We start from the raw sequence: 22033 nt of genomic DNA, 5'->3' as shown, positions 1-22033 counted from the left end.
CCAACCAGAGACTTAGGGTACTCACAGTGTACTAGGAGTGAGCTTTAACTTCTATCTAGCGCAATAGATGAAGGCAGTCTTGTAAAGGAGACGGCCGTACCTCTTAATACTGATCACCTGCACTTCCTTTATTAGTAAAAACATTCATTTAAGAAAAGATGCAGTTAAAACTAGTTCTATTTGAGTAAACAATATTTAACAGTACTGTAACAGCACTGAAAAAAAGAAACTGTACAGAAGCCAACATGCCACAAAAGACTATCTCTGAATCAGCCGCAAACACCGGGTGAACTAGTATCTCAAGGCAGCACATAAAAATAACAGTAGATGATTGCCAGAAAATGAAATGGGAGAAATTGCAGATGACCAAAGGGAGGCCTCCAAGGTCACTGTGCCATGTCCTTCCTATTGCAGGCATTACATCCAAAGACACTTTAAAAATACTGAGTTCCAATTTGAAAGTAGGTAGACCCCAGTCTCTCTTCTTTTGTTGCTCCGATGAGGTGGCCATTTCAGAATTTGTCTTTCCTGGTGGTAATTGACAATACAGACTTATTACAACTCTTCTGTCAGGACTGGTGGCAGCACTGTCCAAGACTGCATTTAACAAAGCAACACTTATCCTATAACACTTGTCCCATAACAGCACACAACTCTTGAGAAGTGCTATGTTTTGATGCAATTCTCAAACTTGGGGATTTAAATAACCTGCCTCTTGCAATGGTCACTGTACAGTTAATGCACATTTATGCTACTTCCCTTTTTTGAAGGTAGAAGAATCTTAGTAAAGATTACATAAATATACTGCAGATCACTGTGACGCTGCAGGGAATACTGAGAATTAATACTATCTTGCCAGGGGAAATACCAACTAAAGGAAAAAGATATATCTGAGGATACAATGGATCGATTTACTCCATGCTTTGAGTATTAAATTTATTCCCATGGCTTCAGCACATGTACTGTCAAGATTTGGAAAGAGGATACCAAAAGGATGCCAAGCGGTCAATCAACACAGCAATTCTTACGTTCCATGTAACGTGCTACGTATTTAGAAACTACAGCCAAGTTAAGTTTCCCTGCCCATGAGCTAACAATTAACAGTTACTTTTAAACCAGTCTTCTTAAGGAAGAGAGATTTACGCCACAATACGATCAACATGGTGCTGTAAACCCCAACAGGTATTGAATCTTTGGCAGCTGAGACCCACATTTCTCAAGGATGATTGAGGACATTCCAATTTCTGTGAAAACAGGTTGCTACATAGAGCAGGAAGACCCAAGCTGGTGCTATAATTCTTACTGCAAAATGAAACATCCAGTGGTAGAAAACAAAAAGATGGTATCAAACGGATCAGAAATTATGAAAATATTTGAAACAGACCCATTAAGAGCACTTGTGGTTCACACTAAAGGTCCATCCAATCTCCAGAAATGGCCAGAATTTGTCTAACAACTGTAGTATCTAAAGTAGGCCAAGTAGCAGAAAACATTGTTAACCTTAAGAAGCAGTATGGCTTGCATTGCTATTTCTATTAACACTTCTTTAGTAGCATCTATCTACAGACTAAATCAACTTCATTTATACGGATGTATAAAGAAAAGCTAGAACTCCCAAGGCTCACCATCTTACTTGTGTCTATTTAGCTCCACCACTACAAACCTTAGACTGGGATAAAGAGCTCATGAAGAACTATAGCCTTCACTTCAAACTGTAACAAGATCAGTATTTAGGACTACATCAGAGGTTTGTACAGAGCAAGACTAAAATTCAGAGGGAATCACCACTGCACAACACAAAAGCATTTCCCTTCTACTTAAGATTACAGCTTAGAAGAAGTGTTCACACATGATTTGAATTCTTACAAATCCCAAATCCACTTCCAAAAACTTTTATAAGGTGCAATAATTTGACTACAGTGTCCATCTTGTAGGTACATGCACTAAATTCCTCTCTGAACCTCTGCCAAATCACTTCAGGGACAAACAGAAGCAGAGTATTTACTTTTAATCCATGGCACCTTCCATATAGCCAATATAACTGGTATTCTGCTTTACAGATGTGAACTAAGGGATATCCAGTTTCAAATAAATTTACTTTTGCTGCCTGCAGTATAATGAACAGACTCAAAGAAAACAAAACCTCGGAGATATCACCTTCTGACTTCCACACTAGGAAAGCAAATAAAATCCCTCACAGTGTATTTGAAGGCAACATCAAGATTCCTGCAGTATGTATAACTTGGTAGCAATTTCAAACATTTTAATAAAAAAGTTGATAAAACAGATAAAAAATTTGGCTCTTGCAAGGTTTGTTGAGCTTCTTAAAGACAGTCTGGCTATTAAAAGAGGTACTATAATGATGTACTATATACACTGTCTTAAACCTCTATTAAATACGGAGTGTAATTGAATATTTCTACAATATTCATCTAGCCCATTTTTTAGACTGAACATTTTTGTATCTTTTTCCTTCTCTCCCTCACTAAGACCCTTTCTCCTTCTGATTCCCATTTCCTCCTCTACTGTCCAACTCCACCTTTCTCTGGACTAATAATCAGCACACATCACAAAAATGTCAAAATGGAAGCAGTGGAAGCACCTGCATAAAAAGGAGATGCCATTTCTTCTCTCAGCTATCAAATATTTTTTTTCAGACTGAAGAGAATCTATTTTATGTTCTAGTATACGACCATGCTCTTTTATGGGGAGTTGGTTGAGCATGCATGTTCCTAGATGATCGGACATTTGCCTGCCCCTTTCTCTTCTGAGGGAGAAAAGTAGGACAGACCAGATCTCTGCATAAAAATTAAACAGAACTTAGACTTTTCACCATATGGTTCTACACTAAAGCAGCATATTACACATTTCCTCAACCCTGAACCAAACCAGACAGACCATGAACCTGTAACAGGGCTGCTCTGTTTGTTTTGTCTTTTATGTAAAATACTTTAAAACTTTAATGAAGAGCAACAGCAGCTTCTGTTAGCAAGCATGGTGGTGGTGATCAAAAGCACTCATGGAAGAAAATGTAAATCAAGGACTAAATATAAGGTTTATAAAGTTTTACTTTTTTCTCTCCTTTCAAAGACTTTACTTCTCACGCAGTAGGAAGTGACCCAAGTCAACAGAAACAAAGGTCCTGACATAAAAAGGATATAATTTGGAGGAAGGAAGTTCCAGCTTAAGACCTGATTGGCTAGTGCAAGATAACGCTGAAACACTGAAGACATCTGAGCACTGAGGTTTTCACGTCTGCTGAATTCCTGAAGTACCTCTACCGTGAGCATGAAGATCTGCCGCAGATCATCCTCCTATAGTCAGGACGAACACAATATATTGAGTATATCTCAGTCATTAATTAAAATGCTGATTAGAAAGGAATATTTCTTCTAAAGAGAAAATAATTTTCTGGTTTCACCCTATTTTTCATTACAATACAGAAAATATTCTGAAGTTGTCAGTGAGAATCCCCTCCTTTTGCCAAAATCAATTGATTACATTTGCAAAGACTATGAAAAAAATCTTCTGTAAATGCCAGTTGTTAAAAGATTAAAAAACAATATGTTTTTAAATAACTAGTGGAAAAGAGTTGGTCTTTGGCATGAAAAAAAGTTGGTAAGTTGTTCCACAACAGTCAGTTTAAAGCAATGGCTTCACAAAAACATTTCTGACTGGCCAAACAATACATCTGAGACAACCAGACTACACCATCTGCAATAATATTTTTAAATACATACATAGCTCTCCTTGGCTTTAAACCAAAGCTATATTTAAGACTATCATTGTTCCACAGAGTATTCGTTTTGTTTGCAATTGGTAGCCAAGGAATTAAGAGCCCAACCGCACAAAGATCTGTAGCTCTACATTCACAAAATGGGCACAAAGGGATTGCACCTTCTTGATACAAGTTTTTTAAAAATACATTATCAATTTTCCTGAAGTAGCCAGTATCTGCCCTTGTAGTATTTGTTCTAATAAATGCTTTTAAAGACACAGTGCACCTGAATGCACCTGGCACAGGAAAGTACTTCTGCTTCTCAATGTTTAAATTTTAGAAAAGAGAGGTATCATATATCAATACAGAACTAGTTTACCTGAAATATACGTTTACAGTTACCATGGAACTCCATGCTTAGTCCAATGTTGCTGGTTTTACTTGAACTTGAGAACTCGCTCAACAACGCCGTTAGAATGGAACAGGCCAAAGTTTGCTATAAAAAAAATAAGGGGGAATAATATAACTAAAAGATGTCCAATAATGTAATAGCACCTACAGTGTCCTTCAATTTTTTTATTAGCATTTTAATATGACTATTGCTTCCGTTCCTTCTAACACAAACTAAACAAGTCAAAATTTCAGGAATATAGATCCTTGGATGAACCATCTCCAGAATCATCAGGGTTCCATCTTACACAAAAGAAACTCGATTATTTGAGCAATATCAAAGCTGGCACCTGTGCAGTCTTCACTACAAAACAGAAACCAACTGATTGCAAACCATTTTCCAGCCTTGCCATTTACTTTCTCTCTCTGTGCACAAGGCTTTACAGGTATTAGTTTCAGGGAAGATTCTTTCCACTTATTTCAATTGATCTAATAGTTCAGGTCACATCACTTTGAAGTTTGTTTTGGCCCTTCTTTGCATTTGCTACACTTAACATGTTGGTATTTAATGATTAAATTTATAGCACCAGAAGTGACAGAAGTTTGTCAAAAGCAACACTTGCAATAATACACCGTCTACATCTTTTCCCTCTCCCTCATCAAAAAGAATTGAGAGGAATCCACAGAAACCTCTGATTTTTGAAAGGTCTTTGATACTTCCCTCCAAAGCACAATATCCACAAGCCTCAGAAATAATCTTTAAGACTACTCTTATAAAACAATGTCTCCGAAGCAATATAAAATTCAGTGAGAAAAAGCTGTGTTAATTTCACAGAGACAGATTCATGAAGGCCGAAGGTTTAAGTATCCTTTTCATTCTCAAAATTTAAGGTAATGCCTATCCTAAAACACAACAGTCAACCTTCTTTATGAAATACATGGCTCTAGCCTTTGTTGCTGTTTTCTTAAATATATAAAAAAAGGTTTTTTTCCTGATGCCAAAGGCCAGTAACCATCATCATTGGTTTTAATACCTGCTAACCCATCTTTGCACACAAAAGAGAGTAAGTATTGCTCACTGGAGATGCAAGCAGTACTTCAGAAGTGTGCCATACACTACTGTAACAAGCGCAATAGAAAGTGCATACGAGTGAAATGAAAACATCTTTTTGTTAAAGAGATGTTCTTCACAAAAAACTTCACAATTACTGGCTATCCTCCCAGACTGTTTGGAGCCAAGGTGCTAGGGATGGACAGAGGGATAGGAATTGTTAAAGGGTCATGCATGCCAGCAAGTGTCCAGGGGTTAAACAGAAATATGCACACTACCTCTGAACACCCGAAAGATTAAAGTGGAGATGATACTATTTATGCAAGCTCATACAACAGCTGAGACCAGTGCCATCCACCCACCAACTGCAACATCTTTGTTCAGAAATGCCTCTGAAGTCAGTACCTTGACCCCCCCAGACAACTAGTTATCTTAGCCAGTATACACTAAATTAACATTCTTACTTGCTAAATAAGTCCCAGACAGATCAAACATAATGGCTTCACGATAATATATGGGTTTTCTCTTCTACGCAATAAAGCTGTATCAGTACAGGAGACAGCATATTGCTGATCAGTTGCTAAGTACAAGCTTTACATTTTAAAGAAATAACCGTTTATTTCAAGTGGATTATTTCTCATCTACAGTCACCTCTGTCAAATGACACATATGACAAAAGCAATGTTCAGTCAGTGAAAAACAGTATTACATTTTAAACTATTCTAGTAAAAGTTCAACTTTGTCAGTTCTATACTACAAGTATTTCTAATTAGCTCAAACATTTCAGTATTTTATTTCCAAATTTATGTGTAAGGTATTCATACAATAAATATTTTTTCTGTAGAGGAAATCCTGATTTGATCTAATATTAAAAAAAAATGAAAATCAGTGTAGACTAGCATTGAGTTTTAAATCCAACATTAGAAGTTCCATATGAAAAGAATTAACCTGGGTTAAAAAACCCAACCAACCAACCAAAAACCTAAAAACACTTGAAGTCTGACGTTAGAACAATGCTTCAGATAAAAACACATGTTTTTAAAGAAATAATGCAAAGCTGCCAGAGAACACTGTTCAATTTCATTATGTGCCAGGAGATTCAGAGGTCTTACAAGACTCTCTGAATAGTTTAAAATACAGGCTTTTATTTGATGCTTAAATTACTGACACACTCACATTTTTCAGCTCAAAGCATCCATGACATAAGGACATCATTAGTTGTAATTACAAATCTGTACACTTTGATGCTCTATAATACACCCTGATTAACAAGTGGTATCAGTGGCTCCAATAGTACAATGGCCTGGGTAAAGCTAAGCTGCTTCTGTGTTACCATGCAAAGATCTTCACACCAAGCCACCATCCAGACCACCACAGGACAAGCAGGGCAGCAAAGCAGACCACCTATCACTTGCAGTTGGTTGCCAATTATTGGAAAATAAATCAGTAACTTCGAATGACAGATAAGGAGTAAGAGGAAAACAATGTCTGTTCCTACCATGATTACAAACAGTTAATATTAGTTAAAATAATAGATATTTTCTCCTTCCTTTTTCTCCAGTCTGTTTATATGTATATAATAATGTATCTTTCTCTTTGGAGAGTAATCTGTTACTGAAAGATACAAGTGTGTTCCAGGTTTTTTTGTGTGCTTTTCTCCTGATTCCAAGAAGAAATTATATGGAAGGTTAAATTTTATGACTGATGGTAAACACATCTCTTGGAAGGTAGAAAGAGCAATGGATGCAGCTAGGCTGACTGAATCTGCTAAGAGCCCAATAAAGCAGCTTGAGCAATGACCTGTCTCCCTAATTTCAATGAGAGCTATTTCAGGTAGTTCTGAGACATCACTACCTGCTTTGAGCATGACAGAAGTTACTAAAGATTTACACAATTTATTCCCTCCAGCATCCTAGTTCATGGCATACACCAGGGCACAATGCATCCCTCTGCTCTCTTCCCTCCTACTGAGGACCCAGCATGCCATCTACTTCCTCAGCTTGGTATTTCAATACCTGGGCTGCAAATCCTGCCCCATTCCCCTACCATCCCAAGGGTGCTGTGTGCAATATGTGCACACCCCTGTGATCCTGTCACCATCTGCACCTGCATTTACCCCTTGCATCCATGAGTAATTTTAAGAACTCCAGTATATCCAGGTCACCGGAGCAGGAGGAGAAGATATTGGCCAGTAATTTAAAATTTACTGCAACAACAGGCTGAGACAAGATAGCTTGAGACTGGTTTCCTAGAAGGCAGGTGCCAGCCCCCATGAGTTCAGCTTTTAGACAAGAGCTGAACAAGACAGACCACAGGACCTGTAACCAGTCCTTGCAACGTCAAGCATTTGCATAGAGCTATATGAAACTACCACTGGCTTCCCAAAAGTGGCATACGGCTGCAGGAATGTTAACTAACTATTGGCTTAAAGGAACATGTGCCCTGCCATCTATTAAACTCTCCTGAATACACAGTAATACTTCAGAAACTCTGGAATATAGCTTAAGTACACTTTACTAAAAATAAAATTTGACTTTTCATAAAGTAACTTTACTCAAAGTTAACTACTAATATTTTGAATTATATTTTTTTAATTTACAGGTATGTTTGGTGTGAAGACACTAACGACATCAACACAAATACTACTAGAAGAAAGATTTAAAAAATCTGAAAAACAACATAATTTCAGAGAAACCAGTACTGGTGTTCTCTGTCAACTAAAATTACTTCCTCTCACACATAAGAATATTGAATGCGACTAATACATATCCAATTCTAGGGTGGAGTGCTTTTTCTGTTGTTTTGTGGTGGGGTTTTGGGTTCTTTTATAAAGGTTTTTGCCACACCACAGAAGAGATCAACAATCCAAGTTAGTAATACCACATAGTAATAAGTAGAAAATGCACGTGACTCTAGGCATCATATTAAAAGCCAGATCTGAATGTCTATTGTGCAGTAATGCCATTAACCTCATACCAGTAAGAGTACACCTCTGAACCCAGTTTGACTCACTCGCTAGCAATTTCACCAGTTCTGCCACAAGTACATACCCAAACAATAACCCCATCTAACAAAATAAAATCCTCCTCTTGTTGAGAGTGGATTGCCTCTGAGAATAGCTTGGCACTCACCCCAGTTAGCTTTATTACCAGGAATAAACTTTATGAAAGATCACTATACATAAAATAGACTCTCAGCTGCTCAAACAGAAGATCAATGGGACTTGTGATAAGAGATTAACTTGGCAATCAGACACCCAGCGGTAACATCGGTTTAGTGGGTTTCTTTTTAAATTACTCTAATGAAACAGACACTACAGAAAGACTGTGCACCATTTTAACAGTAAACAACATTTATATATCATTCATAAAACTCAGATGCAAAAGGTAAATGCAACTTATTCCTCCAAATGGAATGCCCCCTATAAAAAAGTTAAACCCATAATGTTTGAAGGGATTTCACACTTGTGCCTGCGCTGCCCATGGAATAAATGAACTGCTTCATTTGAGGGTAGTTAGGTTACAAAGCATCTGAAGGGGAGAAGAGTTCAAATACAGCTTAGGAAAAAATGGACATGTGGTACACCAGCTCTGAGGCAGAAAAGCCAACAAAGCCAAATGAACTACAACACCAAAACAGTTTCCTCTGCTCTAAAATTCAGAGCAGAGATACACTTAGGCTGTCAGAGGTTTGATTAAATAATTTATTTTACTGCAAAACCTAAGCTATCATGCGATGCCCTCTACAAGTGTTATTTATACCTATAGAAAAAGTTGTAAGCATATTTAAAAGAATGAAGGTCTTGCCTTCATAGAAAAAATCATAGTATCTACCCTGTTACATTAGATCACTGCCAGCCAGAATATGCATTTAGAGGACTTTTTGTCTCCACCTGTACAACGCAAACTCTGTTACTGAAATCAAAGAGAATTGGCTTTATATTTAATAATATCCCTAAACTATCTACATTTAACAAGAGCAGGAAGAATTTAAAAAAACAAACTAAAAAATCTATCAGATTTACGAGAATTTGCTATGTTGCTCCTAGGTGATGGAATTCTGTAATGAGAATGTGTCCAAAGCAATTTTACCAATAAGTTGTTTAAAGCAAGGCTTTCTTTATAAAGGCAGTAATACACTTCTTTCCTAACTTCCTTGAATAAGCACAGCTGTATTTGCTAACATTTTCAGAGTATCTAAATCTCCAGTGTAAGCTGCAACTACAAATGGAAAGTTTAACAGGATGGCCACAGGGCCAAAAGAAATACCAGAAGAGACATATACGGAGTAACTGGGGCCACTCCAACTTTTCACCTTCTGAGTATTGCAAAGTGAGTGGGGGACCCAGAAGCTGAAGTAGTGGTTCTTAACCAAAGAAAACCAGAATATATTCTGAAGAAAGAGAAGCAAGCACTAAATTCTATCTGTTTGTTCCTTCCCAAATGAGCCAACTGGTGGAAATAAGCTGTAGAGGAGGGACAGGATGATAGGAATAGGATCCACAGCTGCAGTTCTGTGCTGTCAGCAGTAAGGGACTGGCTGGGCAGCACACTCCTTTCCTCTCATTCCCTCTCTGCCACTGTGCTAAGACAATTGACCAGTGTCAGGTTAACACACCACAGCTACAGCAGCACAACAGGTGAGACCTTGCTTCCCTTCCTTGAGGAGAACCAGACAAACCAAGGGGAAGCCCCAAGGGTGAGCTGAGAAAGAGAAAATCAATTCCTCTGCAAATCACTGGGGGCCAGAGGAAGATGATCTTGTGGCATGTGAAGCATGCAGGCTTTGGCCAAAGAGAGAGGGGAAGTAGCAGCCTCTACTCATAATGGAAGAGGTTCAGACAGAGTTTGCTGGAGCATAGGGTGCAAAACATGCTTTTCTTTGTTTCTCTGGAGACAGGTGAAGCTGTGAAGCAGAAATCAGGAGGAGTGGAAAAAAAAAGTAATCTCATTAAAAAAGTGAAGGTCTGAAAATCGTTTATCTAGAGGTAACATATCCCTCTCCAGGTTTTTGTCTGAAAGGCACCAGTTGAATCTTCACTCCTACAACAGGTGCATGAACAAATATCAGACTTTCAATTAAATTCGAAATAACAAACAGTAAGACTAGCCATGCAGCTTGCCTTCAGTATCACCCAGCTTTAAATATACACCATCCTAACACCATCCCACCAAAGTGCTCTTTGATGGGCAGGTGTCGTCCCTCCCCCCCTTTTCCCAGTACTCATTCCTGGTCTTTTGTGCCCACCTCTGCCTGCCATACTGCCAGATATGCCAAAGGAGTGCTCCACAGCAGTTATGCCCAGAAAAAAAAATAAGAGGTTGTGAAGGAGAAGGCTGGGTGTTTTTAAGCAGACTCCCACAAAGATCCAGTTTATTACTGAACACATGTATCTGAAGGATGGTACCTCTGAGAGGAAGAGGAACTTAAGACTAAGCAGCTCAGGTCAACAAACATCTTCAAGAGGCTTTTCCCCTCAAGTCTCTTTATTTGTATCACCACAGTAAGACAAGAAATACAGGTGTAACACATAGAAAGCCATAATGTCTTTCTATGTCACAGGTGAGAGACTCCACAGGCACACACCTCATGAGATGGCAAAATGGAGGAAATGAGGAGTCCTGGATGCCACGCATAAAACAGAGGACGCCCATCTCTCCACTGTAACACATTTTCTCACTTCCCAACCCTGTCTTTGAAACTGTGGCTCTAGTGTAAATTGCAATACTGGGAGCTATCAATTTCTAATGTTAAAAGTTATTAAGCATTACTAAGCTGGAGTCTTGCTGTATTGCATCTCTCCTAAAGCAGGCTCTCTTTCAACAGAAAAATCTGAAAACTGCAAAAGCCACTCTGGTTAATACAACTACAAAAAAAAATACTTAAGTTTTAAAGTTCTCTTACATTCCTACTACCAAGTTTTAACCTCATACTTGGAATAGTTTCTGGATCCCTGAAATTCCCAAACCAACCTTTAAACACACTAACTTAGGCCTTCATAGAGCACTTGTCAGCAGGAAGGAACAGCTTAAATATCCTGGTTTACCATCTGGTTTTCATACTCAACATCTTGAGGCCAGTGAAGTTCTTAGGACAAGGTAACAATTTTATTAGACCAGAAGATACAGCCTGGGGGAGGGGATAGTACATATGTTTTTGTTAGGACGTAGAAGTCAGGAGAACCTCTCCAACTCCTACCCAACTACATGAGACAGCAACAGCTAGACAGGGTTACAGAAGTAAAATTCCTTTCAAAGAACAGAAATAAGAACTGTAAATGCTAAATAAATATAACTAGTTATCCATGTAGCCATTATAAGGGATAGATTAATCTCAATGAAGATTAATGTCTAGAGTTTTTCTTAGCAATATTTCCCACTGCTCATATGAAATCCATTCATAGCACATCCCCCAGAAGCTATAGGTAACCTGAAGCATCTGCATCTTCTCTCTAGCCCAACTTTCACATTGAGAAACAGAACAACAGATTTAAAAACTTTAAAAGAGAAGGAACTGTCAGGAATCCAGAGCTCTTCCAGTAAGTTTTGACAAGTCTCCTTCTACATACAGAAAAAAACGTAGGCTTCAGATATGGAGCTTTGTATTAGAATACATTCTACTGTATGCATTGTAGATATTAAAAAGCACAGCTTCCGTTGCTTCCCAGTCCCATGTCAGGTCTACAGCACCTGGACCCTCTGCATCTGCCTACACATTCTGGAAGAAATCAAGGTGTGACCCATATCCCAGTCCAGTTTTAAACAAAGTCCATCTGACTGTGTTCATATGCAGACGAGATCCTCCTCCTGGGAATCAGTCACCTTAGCTGCCAGGATTCCTGTCTTTCTGGCAGGGATGAAGGACAAATGAAATCCCTCTGCTATGCAAAAGCAGAATATTCTAACACAAAAAGAAAAGGTCAAGAAACTGAAGGCATTTGTAGTTGAAAAAAACTTGGCCCACAAAATTCTCCAAAATCTTGAAATCAGTGATAGAAAACATGTATTTAGCATTTTAAGATTGGCTCACGTCTACTGCCAGAAGCTTGGTCCCCTAGAGTTGAAGATTTTTGAAAAGAGATCCTGAAATTGCTATTGAAGGGAGATTACACACTCTCCTTCATAAGCAGGAGGATGGCTTTTACCAATGTTACAGGAGGAGCCAGGAGAAACAAAATCAAGAACTCCAAAGCTAATCCTTGTCCTCCCAGAGGACTACTACCTAAACTCAGTTCTAATAACTAAGAAGCCAGACTCAAAGTTCACTTTCTGTTCTCAGAAAAGGTTTCTTCCATTAGATTCATAAAGGACCAAATGGCAGAGAACCAGCAGCAGAAGCCAGCACTCCAGGTTCAAAAGCTGGCTCTAATCATGCATCCTTCCCATCCCTGTAGTATAACCTTTCCTTAGTGCCCTGTTATTTCCCTCGTATGTACACTGTGTTCCACTATTAAAAGATTACTCAATACTAAAGTCATCTTTTTCATCTCCTGACCACTTTCTTCCTCTCGTCACTATTCCTCGCCTTCTCTGCCTTCTAATTTCCTTTTCATCTTTTCATTCTCAACAGTTTATCCATCAGTCTTGCTCACATGTCAGTTTGCCATAACATCCCTTCAAGTTCCATACTCAAAATACATCCATCTCTAAAGATATTTTTAACTAATATTAAGGTATTAAGCATATCAAATCCTGCAAAAGGACACACACAACAGACAGTACCTTCTACATTTACTGCCCTCCTTATTATTCCACCCATAAAGATGTGATCCTGACAAGATGTTGCTGAAGAGTCCGAAAGATTTCACGGACCAGGACTGTCTAATGATCACAAAGCTAGTACAGATGTCTGACAGAAACTGGGTGGAGGGCTGCACAGAATGGAAAAGATTAAGTATCTACTTTATTCTTGCAAGGTGAAGAAGGGTCAAGAAGCTTCAGAGCCAACAGAGTGGAAAAAGTAAGCAGGAAGCAGGCAAGAGAACACTACTTTTTTAAAAAGGACTTCCTCTGACTTACAAACTGCTGTAGAAAGCCATTATCAGCAAGTAAGAGCTGCTGATAGCTCTCATTTGAGAGCTTTAAACATTTTTAAGTACGAAGTGACCTGCTGCTGACTCCATCTGTTATTTCTCAGCTGCTGGAGTGAACCTCAGGCAGAAGGTCAGCGGAAACATGGAGCAGAAGTCTGGGAGGGATACAAAAGGTGACCAAGAGAATTGACAAAGAATTTATAGTCACAAAGGTATCACAGACTTCTGAAACTTGAGTTTATATGGAGGCAAGAGTGCACATCACTCTACAGGAAAGACGTCAAAAAAAATCGAATGACTCCTTCCATAGGGAGGTATGGAAGGCTGGAAAACATCTGCTGATCTCTCCCAACATCTATATCCCTAGCCTCCTCCCTAACTTGGATGAGGACCTGTTTTTAGCTCCAGAAACATCCGTGACAGTTCATGGCACTGTCCTGACCGCACATCTTGGATCTTGAGAGCAGCACCGCTCCCTCAGCTTCTCACCATACCCTGAAGCACCCTCAGCTGAGACTCCACATGGCAACAAGGCAACTGCACTACTGAGGTCTCACACAGATGAGCACTGCTGGACGATACAGGGACACCAGTAAAGAAAAAAGTCCCCTAGCCATATTTGAAAAGATACATGGATAATTCATCGTATGAATTATTTCACACAACCTTTCAAAGTTGTTATATATTTATGCAGGAGACATGTCCTGACCCCATTCAGAATGCAGTTGTGGCAGGAACTGTGCTAACACACCCTTTTATTGCTGCTTATTACTGCATATACCAGTCCTGGGCCACATGAAGCTGCAGCTGTACCAGAATCTCTCTTGTAGTAAAGTTTCAGAAGATTACAAGAACGTTTTTATGAATAAGAATTGGTTTATAATGTAAACATTCATATATATATATGGAAGCATGTGCTTATAACCAGTTTGCCCAAAACTAACAACTTTATCTGGTGCCACACAGAAAAGATGTTCCAGCAGCATCACGTGTCATTTTCTGCTAGTAAGTCATATTAGTATACCAGAATAGAAGACATCATTATATACCCTAGACATTTTCAACACCATTCTTACAACTTTAGCACTAATACTTTGGAAAAACTATGGAGAAAGTAATACTTGTGAAGAGAGGTGGATAAAGGGAAATATAAAACTAAGCCCAACTTGGCAGTGAGATGAACTCACAGAAGAGTGAAACACTGCCCCTTCCCCCAGCCAGAGCTCCTCTGTGATGTGCTGTTCTGCAGCATGCCTGGGATTGATACACTTGGAGCAGGCAGCCTTAGCTTGTTGTATGCTGTGGTCAGTGCAGCGTGTCTGTACACCAGTGCATGCACAGAATACAGCCGCAGAAATTGAATCGTGCAAGAGTTAGTTCAAAGAGGACTTCTCTGTCAACATCCAGGTTTCTATTTACTGCACTTTTCTATTTTTACTGAAAAATCCTATAAACTACATGAGCATACACAGCGTCGTGCATAAAACTTGAAAACCTCAACTGTAAAACTCCATTTCAATAACAGGACTATGTTTCCTGGAAAAAAGCATTAACTCCGTTGTGCTAAGCAAATACAGATTTCTATCCAAATTATGTACAACGAAAAGGCTAAAATACTAAATAACTGAAATAAAGGCTTACAAGAATAAATGAAATTTCCATACCCAGGAGGGATATTACTTGTGCTCAGAGGTGATACACTATTTTTAGGACTATGAAGAGCTGCATTACTTCTAGCACACTTTGACTGAATTTTCAGAGTTAAACATTCGCTGCTCACATCTAGTACAACTGCTGCTCTGAACGCTCAGCAGTGTTATGAGCCAATTCCCTCAAGATTTTTGTTTGAGAAAAGCTTCAGTTAAAGTTTCAGCATGGGATCTACATACTCTTTGATTTTCTTTTGGTAGGAGAAAAAAATCACATCTCTAGTTACATGCCTCTATTATGACCTATTCTAAACTTATCCCCTGGCATAGCAAACGGAATTTCACTAAATGCATAGATAGATATTGGACACCTTGTTTCCACTTTGAGCTCAGTATCGAAGGTAACACTTACCCCTAGTAGTATGACATTAAATTGAGAATAAGTTTTGTATTTCCATTCCACATTTTACTTCCTCACACCCCTTTCTCTCCACCTACTAGCCTCCCAGAGAATAGCAGAGGCCTATGCCTCTTGCTCAATAGTCTATTCCAACAGCTGAGCCACAGAAAGAGTGCAGCACTGCACAGATGGAAGGGGAACAGTGTTCAGAGAACCTCCCAGCTAAAGGAAAATCCTTTTTAGATCTTGCTATTTGATTAAAGAAAACCAGAGGAATAAAAAAAAAAAAAATTCCAAATCCACACCACAAAAACCGGCCAAAACGAACCATCAACCCACAACTATGGCATTTAAAGCAGCTATTCAGAAAAACTTATTCCCTAAAAAATATGATCTAATTGTGAACCAAAGAACTACACATACTAACCCTAGTCTCAAAACATTAAAAAAAAAAAATCTCCAACTTGGTAAAAGATTGCTTAATAGCTATCAACTCAACTACTAATTGGATAAGAGAAGTGTAAAATATTTTATAGTCACTAAGTATACAACAACTTAAACTGCTGATACAGATTGCTTAAATTTTGAAGAAAAAAAATAAATACTTACCACAGTGGGGTTACCACTGCTGATCAACTGGCTGACTTCGTGAAAAATGCTTTTGCAGTCAATTGATTTGTCTAATGATCCCCGTTTCACTATCACCGCTACTGCTAATAAAATCTGCTCCCGAACGTACTTTTGAAGGCTGCAAACAACATTGCACAAACATAGTTGCAGGTAATTCTGGACATCAATGCTCAATAAACTTTAAATACATTTCTTTTTCAAATATTTTGTGTGAATTCATAAGGGAAAGCTGACAACTCTACAGAAGTTAACTGCTAAGAATGGAAGACAAATTATTGTTATAATGGTCTTCCAACACTACCTTGGGAAACAAAAACGATAACCCAGACTTTATGCAGGATCCTACAAGTTCAGAAGTACGTTTTTGATACTCACTTAGGCCTTTGTAAGACATAGGTTAGAAGGAATGTTCGCAGTGACTCGATGCTAGTTTTTTCCAAGAGAATCCATTCTCTTACAACTGCTTCCATTATCGCTGTAGCAGCTTGAAAAAGGACATAGTCTACTTTACTAGTTTCTGTGGGGAAAAACAAAGGTAACTTGAGTATTAGAAGACATGCATGTATTCAGCTTGAATGTATTTCCAACAAAAGAAAACTAATGGAATTTACTATTATTTATTAATAAATGGGATTTTGTTGCTATAAAAACCAAGGAGGAGAAATAATCAATAACCCAATTATTAAGTTGTCCAATATTATTCAAGCCAGTGACTTAAGAGAAAAGTTGTCTATGCTACAAGGCTGGTTCAAAGATCAGGAATAAGAATGCTAACACAACTGGGGAACAAAATAAACAAGATGATTTAGTCCCAACATCTTAAATAATTAAAGTGACTAAGCTGACATAAAGAGAAACATGTCCGCTTACACTTAAAGATAATATTTGTGTTTAATTATCCAAGCAAAAATGTTACAGACTAGTATTTGAAGTTTTCTACATCATGTTAAAGCTTCCATATTTATCTTAGGGTAATCAAAACATAACTTCTGACCACAGTGTAGGAATCATTGGTCCTTATTATCTGAATATGGGATTACTAGGTGTACAGATGCATTACAGAAAGTATAAAAATATGTTCTGGAGAAAGGTAACAGTTTGGTGATTACAAAGTACAATTTAAAGAGAAATGCCAGAATATGAATATAATTCCTATTATAATAGAAAGCTACAGAGACTTTGTTGTTGTTGTTGTTACTTTGCTTTTAAAAATTTTAACTTGGAAATAGCAGGTAGTATCTCAAAAGCCAGTTTCAAAACATTCTGAGCTCTGCAGGAAACACAAGAAGAACATTAAGAAAGGGTGTAGCCACAGGGTGAAATGGTGAAATAAAATTCCCAAACAAGAAGCATAGTGGGTGACCCACCAGGACTAGAAAAACTGAGTTTGTTTGAAAAAACATCAGTCATGAGATGAAGGGTTTTAAACCACTACAAAGCAAACTTTCTTCCTCCAATTACATACAAGCAAGTTTATAATATAAATTTCCATTATATGCAAGTTCTACATCCAAGATGGCAGCTAATTTGCTACAGTACTTTTATGTTATTTAATCAGGCTCCAAATCTAAACCTACACAGATAAACATGCTTAAATCAAAATGAACCACCTTAAAATCAACTTAGTTTAATTTGGAAAACTAAATAACCACTTAAGTAAAAGATTAATGTGTATGTCTAACACACACATAAAAACGAACTGAATTATTCCTGCATGGGAATTTTAATGCTGACGTTTGTCAACTTCCAGCTCTTTGGCTTTTCTAGCTGTACTAAGCTCACACAAAACAGAGAATGCAAATAAAAAAGGACGGAATTTCTCTTTTGTGTCAAGAACTGCAGATGCACAACTGGAATCATTAACAGCACAGATCTCCAGCCTCCAGTGTAAGCTTATAACTAGCCAGAGCACCGTTATCCTCTACGTGAAGTTACTAAAGAAAGGAAGGGCAGGCTTTGGCAGTACATTGAACAGCTATAAGTTTACAGCAGAAGAATGTAGACCCTAGTGCTTCCTGGGTTCAAGTCCAGGTTTTTAAAGAAACGGCATAGTAGTGGCTGTTCCCCTTTTCCTTATGCTCATCATCTCCATTATTCTCCCTGTATCATTCACACACTCCTCTTTCCACAAATGACATCAACATCCTTTTTATCTCTCTCTACATCCATTCCAGTTCCTGCCTTGACCATTTTTTTCTGTTTCTTTTTAAAGCCATCTACTTTGTTCCTCTGGTTCCTGCCCATCCCGATCAGCACATATTCCTTCACTACACTTCCTCTTTTATTCTTTGTCATGAACAGTTTGTCACCATTCTCTAGTTCCTGATTTCATAATCCCTGCCTCTCCCTTTTCAGCTCCCAAGTTGTGACAATAAATAGCCTCAATTTTGCTGACCCATAAAGCAAAAACTGTGACTGCAGTCTTCAGGACCAGACGAAGTACTCCTATAATATGTTAAAACCAGAAGAAATCTATTTGTAGAAAAACATTTTGATTGGGAAGTGGGTGTAGGAAAAGAAGTACACCCTGCTCTATATATCACAGTATAATTTAAAAATACAGTAGTAGGCCTGCAATATTGACATCATAATATTCATGAATTGTAAGTCTCAATCCAGTAAATTTAGAAATAACTGTTAAAAAAAATACTGTGGAATGAATGAAGTATGAAAATAATAATATTTTAAACAGAATTCTCATAGTTCTCTGCTCATTCTGGCAAATGCTTTGAAAGAAAAGTTGCTTTTTGTGGTTTTGGCATGTGTTCTTTTGCATAAACTTCTAGGTTTCCCTCTCTGGGGCTCAGAGTCAGCTTCCACCGAAACCTCCCAGTTGCCTGCCCCCAACACTCACATCTGGTTAGTACAATAGTGCTTGCTACATCATTATTGCTCCTGTAATTTTCAGATTATTTAGCTGCCCAACTCTAATAAGTCTCTATAGCACCTCTAAAAACAGATTTATTCTTAAAGACTTGTTAACACAACCACATTTACAGCATTTCCATTAAAATCAAAGAAATTTCTGATAAAGGGTGATATCTGCCTATCTCTTTCCTTTTCCACAGGTATAATCACAGAATTTCAAATCACCTGCTTTTACCAGGTGGACAGAAACTTTTCTATTTTCCTTTAACAAAACAGTTGGACATAAATCAAAAAAGGCAGCAATAGGCTTCACCTTTCATGAAAAAGTACCCCTCATCAAAATCAAAACTGACGTTCATACTCCCAGCTGCAGAAGAACAGCACAGTTCCAATTACAAAAGAGTGTACATATTTAACTTCATTTATTAAAACTTACCCAAAATGTGTTTGCAAACAGCAAATGGTGATTTTGATTTTCTAAATGATAAGAATATGTGCTCAGCATGTTGGCGTTGTTCATTATTGACCATGGAAGGTGGTGCCTGGAAAAAAAAAAAAGTTATTCAAGCACTGAAATCCCATCCTGATTGTAAATATAGTAAGAGCAATTGTCATGAACTTAGAAATTTTGCCTTGTTAAACATCAAAACCAAGTATCTCCAGGCAAAACTACTTGCTCTTTCTCAGTCATAGCCTCTTCTTATATACCACTGTGTATTTACATTACATGTACGTAAGTGTGAATATTGAGACATCAAGCAGAGAGTGAATAATTCTAAATATAGTGTTCCTAATGATGCTTCTGAAGAAAGCTAAAAGTCGATCTAAATTCAACCCATTTTTCTACTCAAACCAAATATATTACTTCACACTACTAAATGCTGCTGCACATGCTCAGTCTCAGGAGCAAAGCACTGTTTTTTCTTTAGTTCTACATTTGTTTTAAAATATTTAATTGTGTAATAAATTCAAGGGATTAAAAAATCACTACAAATACATTCAAAAATAAAGTATTGTCAGTAACATACTACCCTCTAGTGTTTAATGTTGAAGTTGACATCTTGAAGACTTGAATGCAATTGAAGAGACAGGTGAGCCTATTTGGGGATGGCTATAAGTGGTTCCCCAGCTGCTTACACCCATCCCCTTACATCCTGGGCACCTTGGCTGCTCAGGTAATACCTGCTGCTCTGCTGCTGAAAGGCAGCTCCATGGCGGTTACTACCTGAAAATCAGCTCCAGGTAAAGCATAAAACTACACAATGACCTGGACCACTGCGAGGTGCCTACAGAGCACAGGTGAGAGTTAATTGCCTGCACTGCAGTCTCACCTCATGAAGCAACTCCAGGAATTCCCCCACACTGTCCCACAAGGTAAAAACAACCCTGCAGAAACCATCAGCTGCTCACAACACCACACTGCTCTCCACTTCTGCCACCAATATTCTCCAATTTCTGCTATTTGGGATTTATCTGAACAAGCACATGGCACAAGATGCTCTTGCAAGGGATTGATACCACAAACAGGGTAAGCAGAACTAAAGCACCTTTGATTGCACATGTAGAAAGATCACATTCAAACTGCAGAGCCAGGTCAAGGTGATAGCATAGGTTATTGAACTTCCAAATTCCAGTCCTGTCCCTAGCAATCTGAGGAGAACATGGGTGCCACCTATCTTTTGGCTGTGATTTATACCCACTGCTTTGGGAATAAAAGCACAAAGACCTTAGCATATAGACCAAGGTTTTTAACTTAAGTGAAATATTTGCCAGTAAATAAAACATATCAAATCTGATTTAATTCTTTCATCCTTGATGGAATACAAGATGACAGAAGACTCACATAAGAGGAAATAACACCAGAGATTACAATTTAATAATCTGAGTAAATGAAGCAAGGAAAAGCAGGCTGCTGATCCTTTGATCAAGGGGGTCCTAATAAACAGCTGTCCACCTCCTTACATAGCAAATTTTTGACTCTCACAGCTTTTCCTGTGCAGATATGAAGAATGTCTATGAAGGGAGAAAAATAAGTAGTGGAGGAACACAGCTTATGCAGAATAAATGCTCTGTCCCTTCACAAACCTGCTCTGCTCTACAGCCAGTTTGAGGGCAGGATGTCCCTGGACAGTGATTTGAACCTGTGCAGGACAGCTCTTACCAGCTCTGGGCGCAAGACCACGGTGTTTGTCCATGCCCCCTTCCGGGCAGACAGCAGTTCAGTGTTAGGCTGTGCACATGTATAGATGCACTGTGCCTTCAGTTCATGTCCCTCTTCCACATCCTTGGAGCAGCATCTCAATGACTAAGTCAGCACGCTGCAGGCAGATATGCACACAGGAAAACTTCTGGATATTTGGTACATTACACACTGCTGTATATCTGAGACAGAAGTAAGCTCCATGGCACGGTCCAAGTCTTTCCAAGACACTGAGCTGCAGTGAACTCCAATCCAATGCAGAAACTCAAGCTTTAAGAACTTTTTAATCAAACGTAAACTTGTATAGAAGCAGCCTTATCAAATGGGATATGCAACATTTCTGTGATAAAGCCTCACGTCTTCTGCATGCAGCCAGCCATCAGCAGGAGCTGCTCCCAACCACACGTGCCTTCTGCAGTCTGAAGGACAGTACTTCTCTGCATGGACCCTAGCTACATTCCCTGCAACAGAACCAGCAGTACCGAATGCCAAAAGAATACTTGGTGCAGCTTATCAAAAATGCAAGAATGACCTACACAGCAACAGCTTAACACACACTTCAGTCAGTGCTACGGCAAATAAACCAAATCTACCAAACAAAAAAGCAATCCCCACATTTTTCCCCTCATTGTATGGGCAAGCATTTGTGCAAATGTACAAAGAACCATGATCCCTTCTATCAACTAGCCCACAAAAAAAAACCCAAAACCACAAAGCGTGAGGGGGGGCACAGGGGCAAGAGGAATGAACACTCTTTTATTACTTTAATAAAGCATCAAAAAGCCAGACAAGTGCCAGTGCAACAATACAGAGAAAAGGAGTGGAGTAACGTTTCCCTTTCAACAGTACTGACCTTGCAGCTCACAACTCTGCAGTCTTGTGAAGCCTCAATAACTACAGCCATGTTAGGAAGAATCCTTTGGGCGTGACAAAGCATAACATTTTTCAAGTTGGGTAATTTATATTTACACTTTTAGAGCAAGAAGATCAAATCAGGGCTACCTGATCTTGAACTAACTTTGCATTAACATTTGAGTTTTTCATACAGAGATCCTATTTTCACCATTCTGTATTAAAGGCACTTTCAGGGATATC

The 22033-nt window shown here is 38.5% G+C and overlaps 1 protein-coding gene across 2 annotated transcripts in view; it reads right to left on the bottom strand.

Moving 5' to 3' along the window:
* Positions 1–22033, bottom strand: part of XPO4 (exportin 4) — a 76218-nt gene that overhangs the window by 34114 nt on the left and 20071 nt on the right. For both annotated transcript variants that reach the window (XM_027743391.2, XM_027743392.2), the window contains exons 2-6: positions 19175–19280; positions 16246–16387; positions 15850–15988; positions 4098–4214; positions 3161–3314 (exon numbers count right to left, since the gene is read on the bottom strand). In XM_027743391.2, the coding sequence (XP_027599192.2) occupies positions 3161–3314; positions 4098–4214; positions 15850–15988; positions 16246–16387; positions 19175–19280 (658 nt within the window). The remainder of the gene's footprint in view (positions 1–3160; positions 3315–4097; positions 4215–15849; positions 15989–16245; positions 16388–19174; positions 19281–22033) is intronic.

The sequence above is a fragment of the Pipra filicauda genome, unplaced genomic scaffold (genome assembly GCF_003945595.2).
Source record: "Pipra filicauda isolate LSUMZ 115617 unplaced genomic scaffold, ASM394559v2 scaffold142_size1944046_pilon, whole genome shotgun sequence".
Taxonomy (NCBI): domain Eukaryota; kingdom Metazoa; phylum Chordata; class Aves; order Passeriformes; family Pipridae; genus Pipra; species Pipra filicauda.
This window is presented reverse-complemented; position numbering and strand designations above follow the sequence as displayed.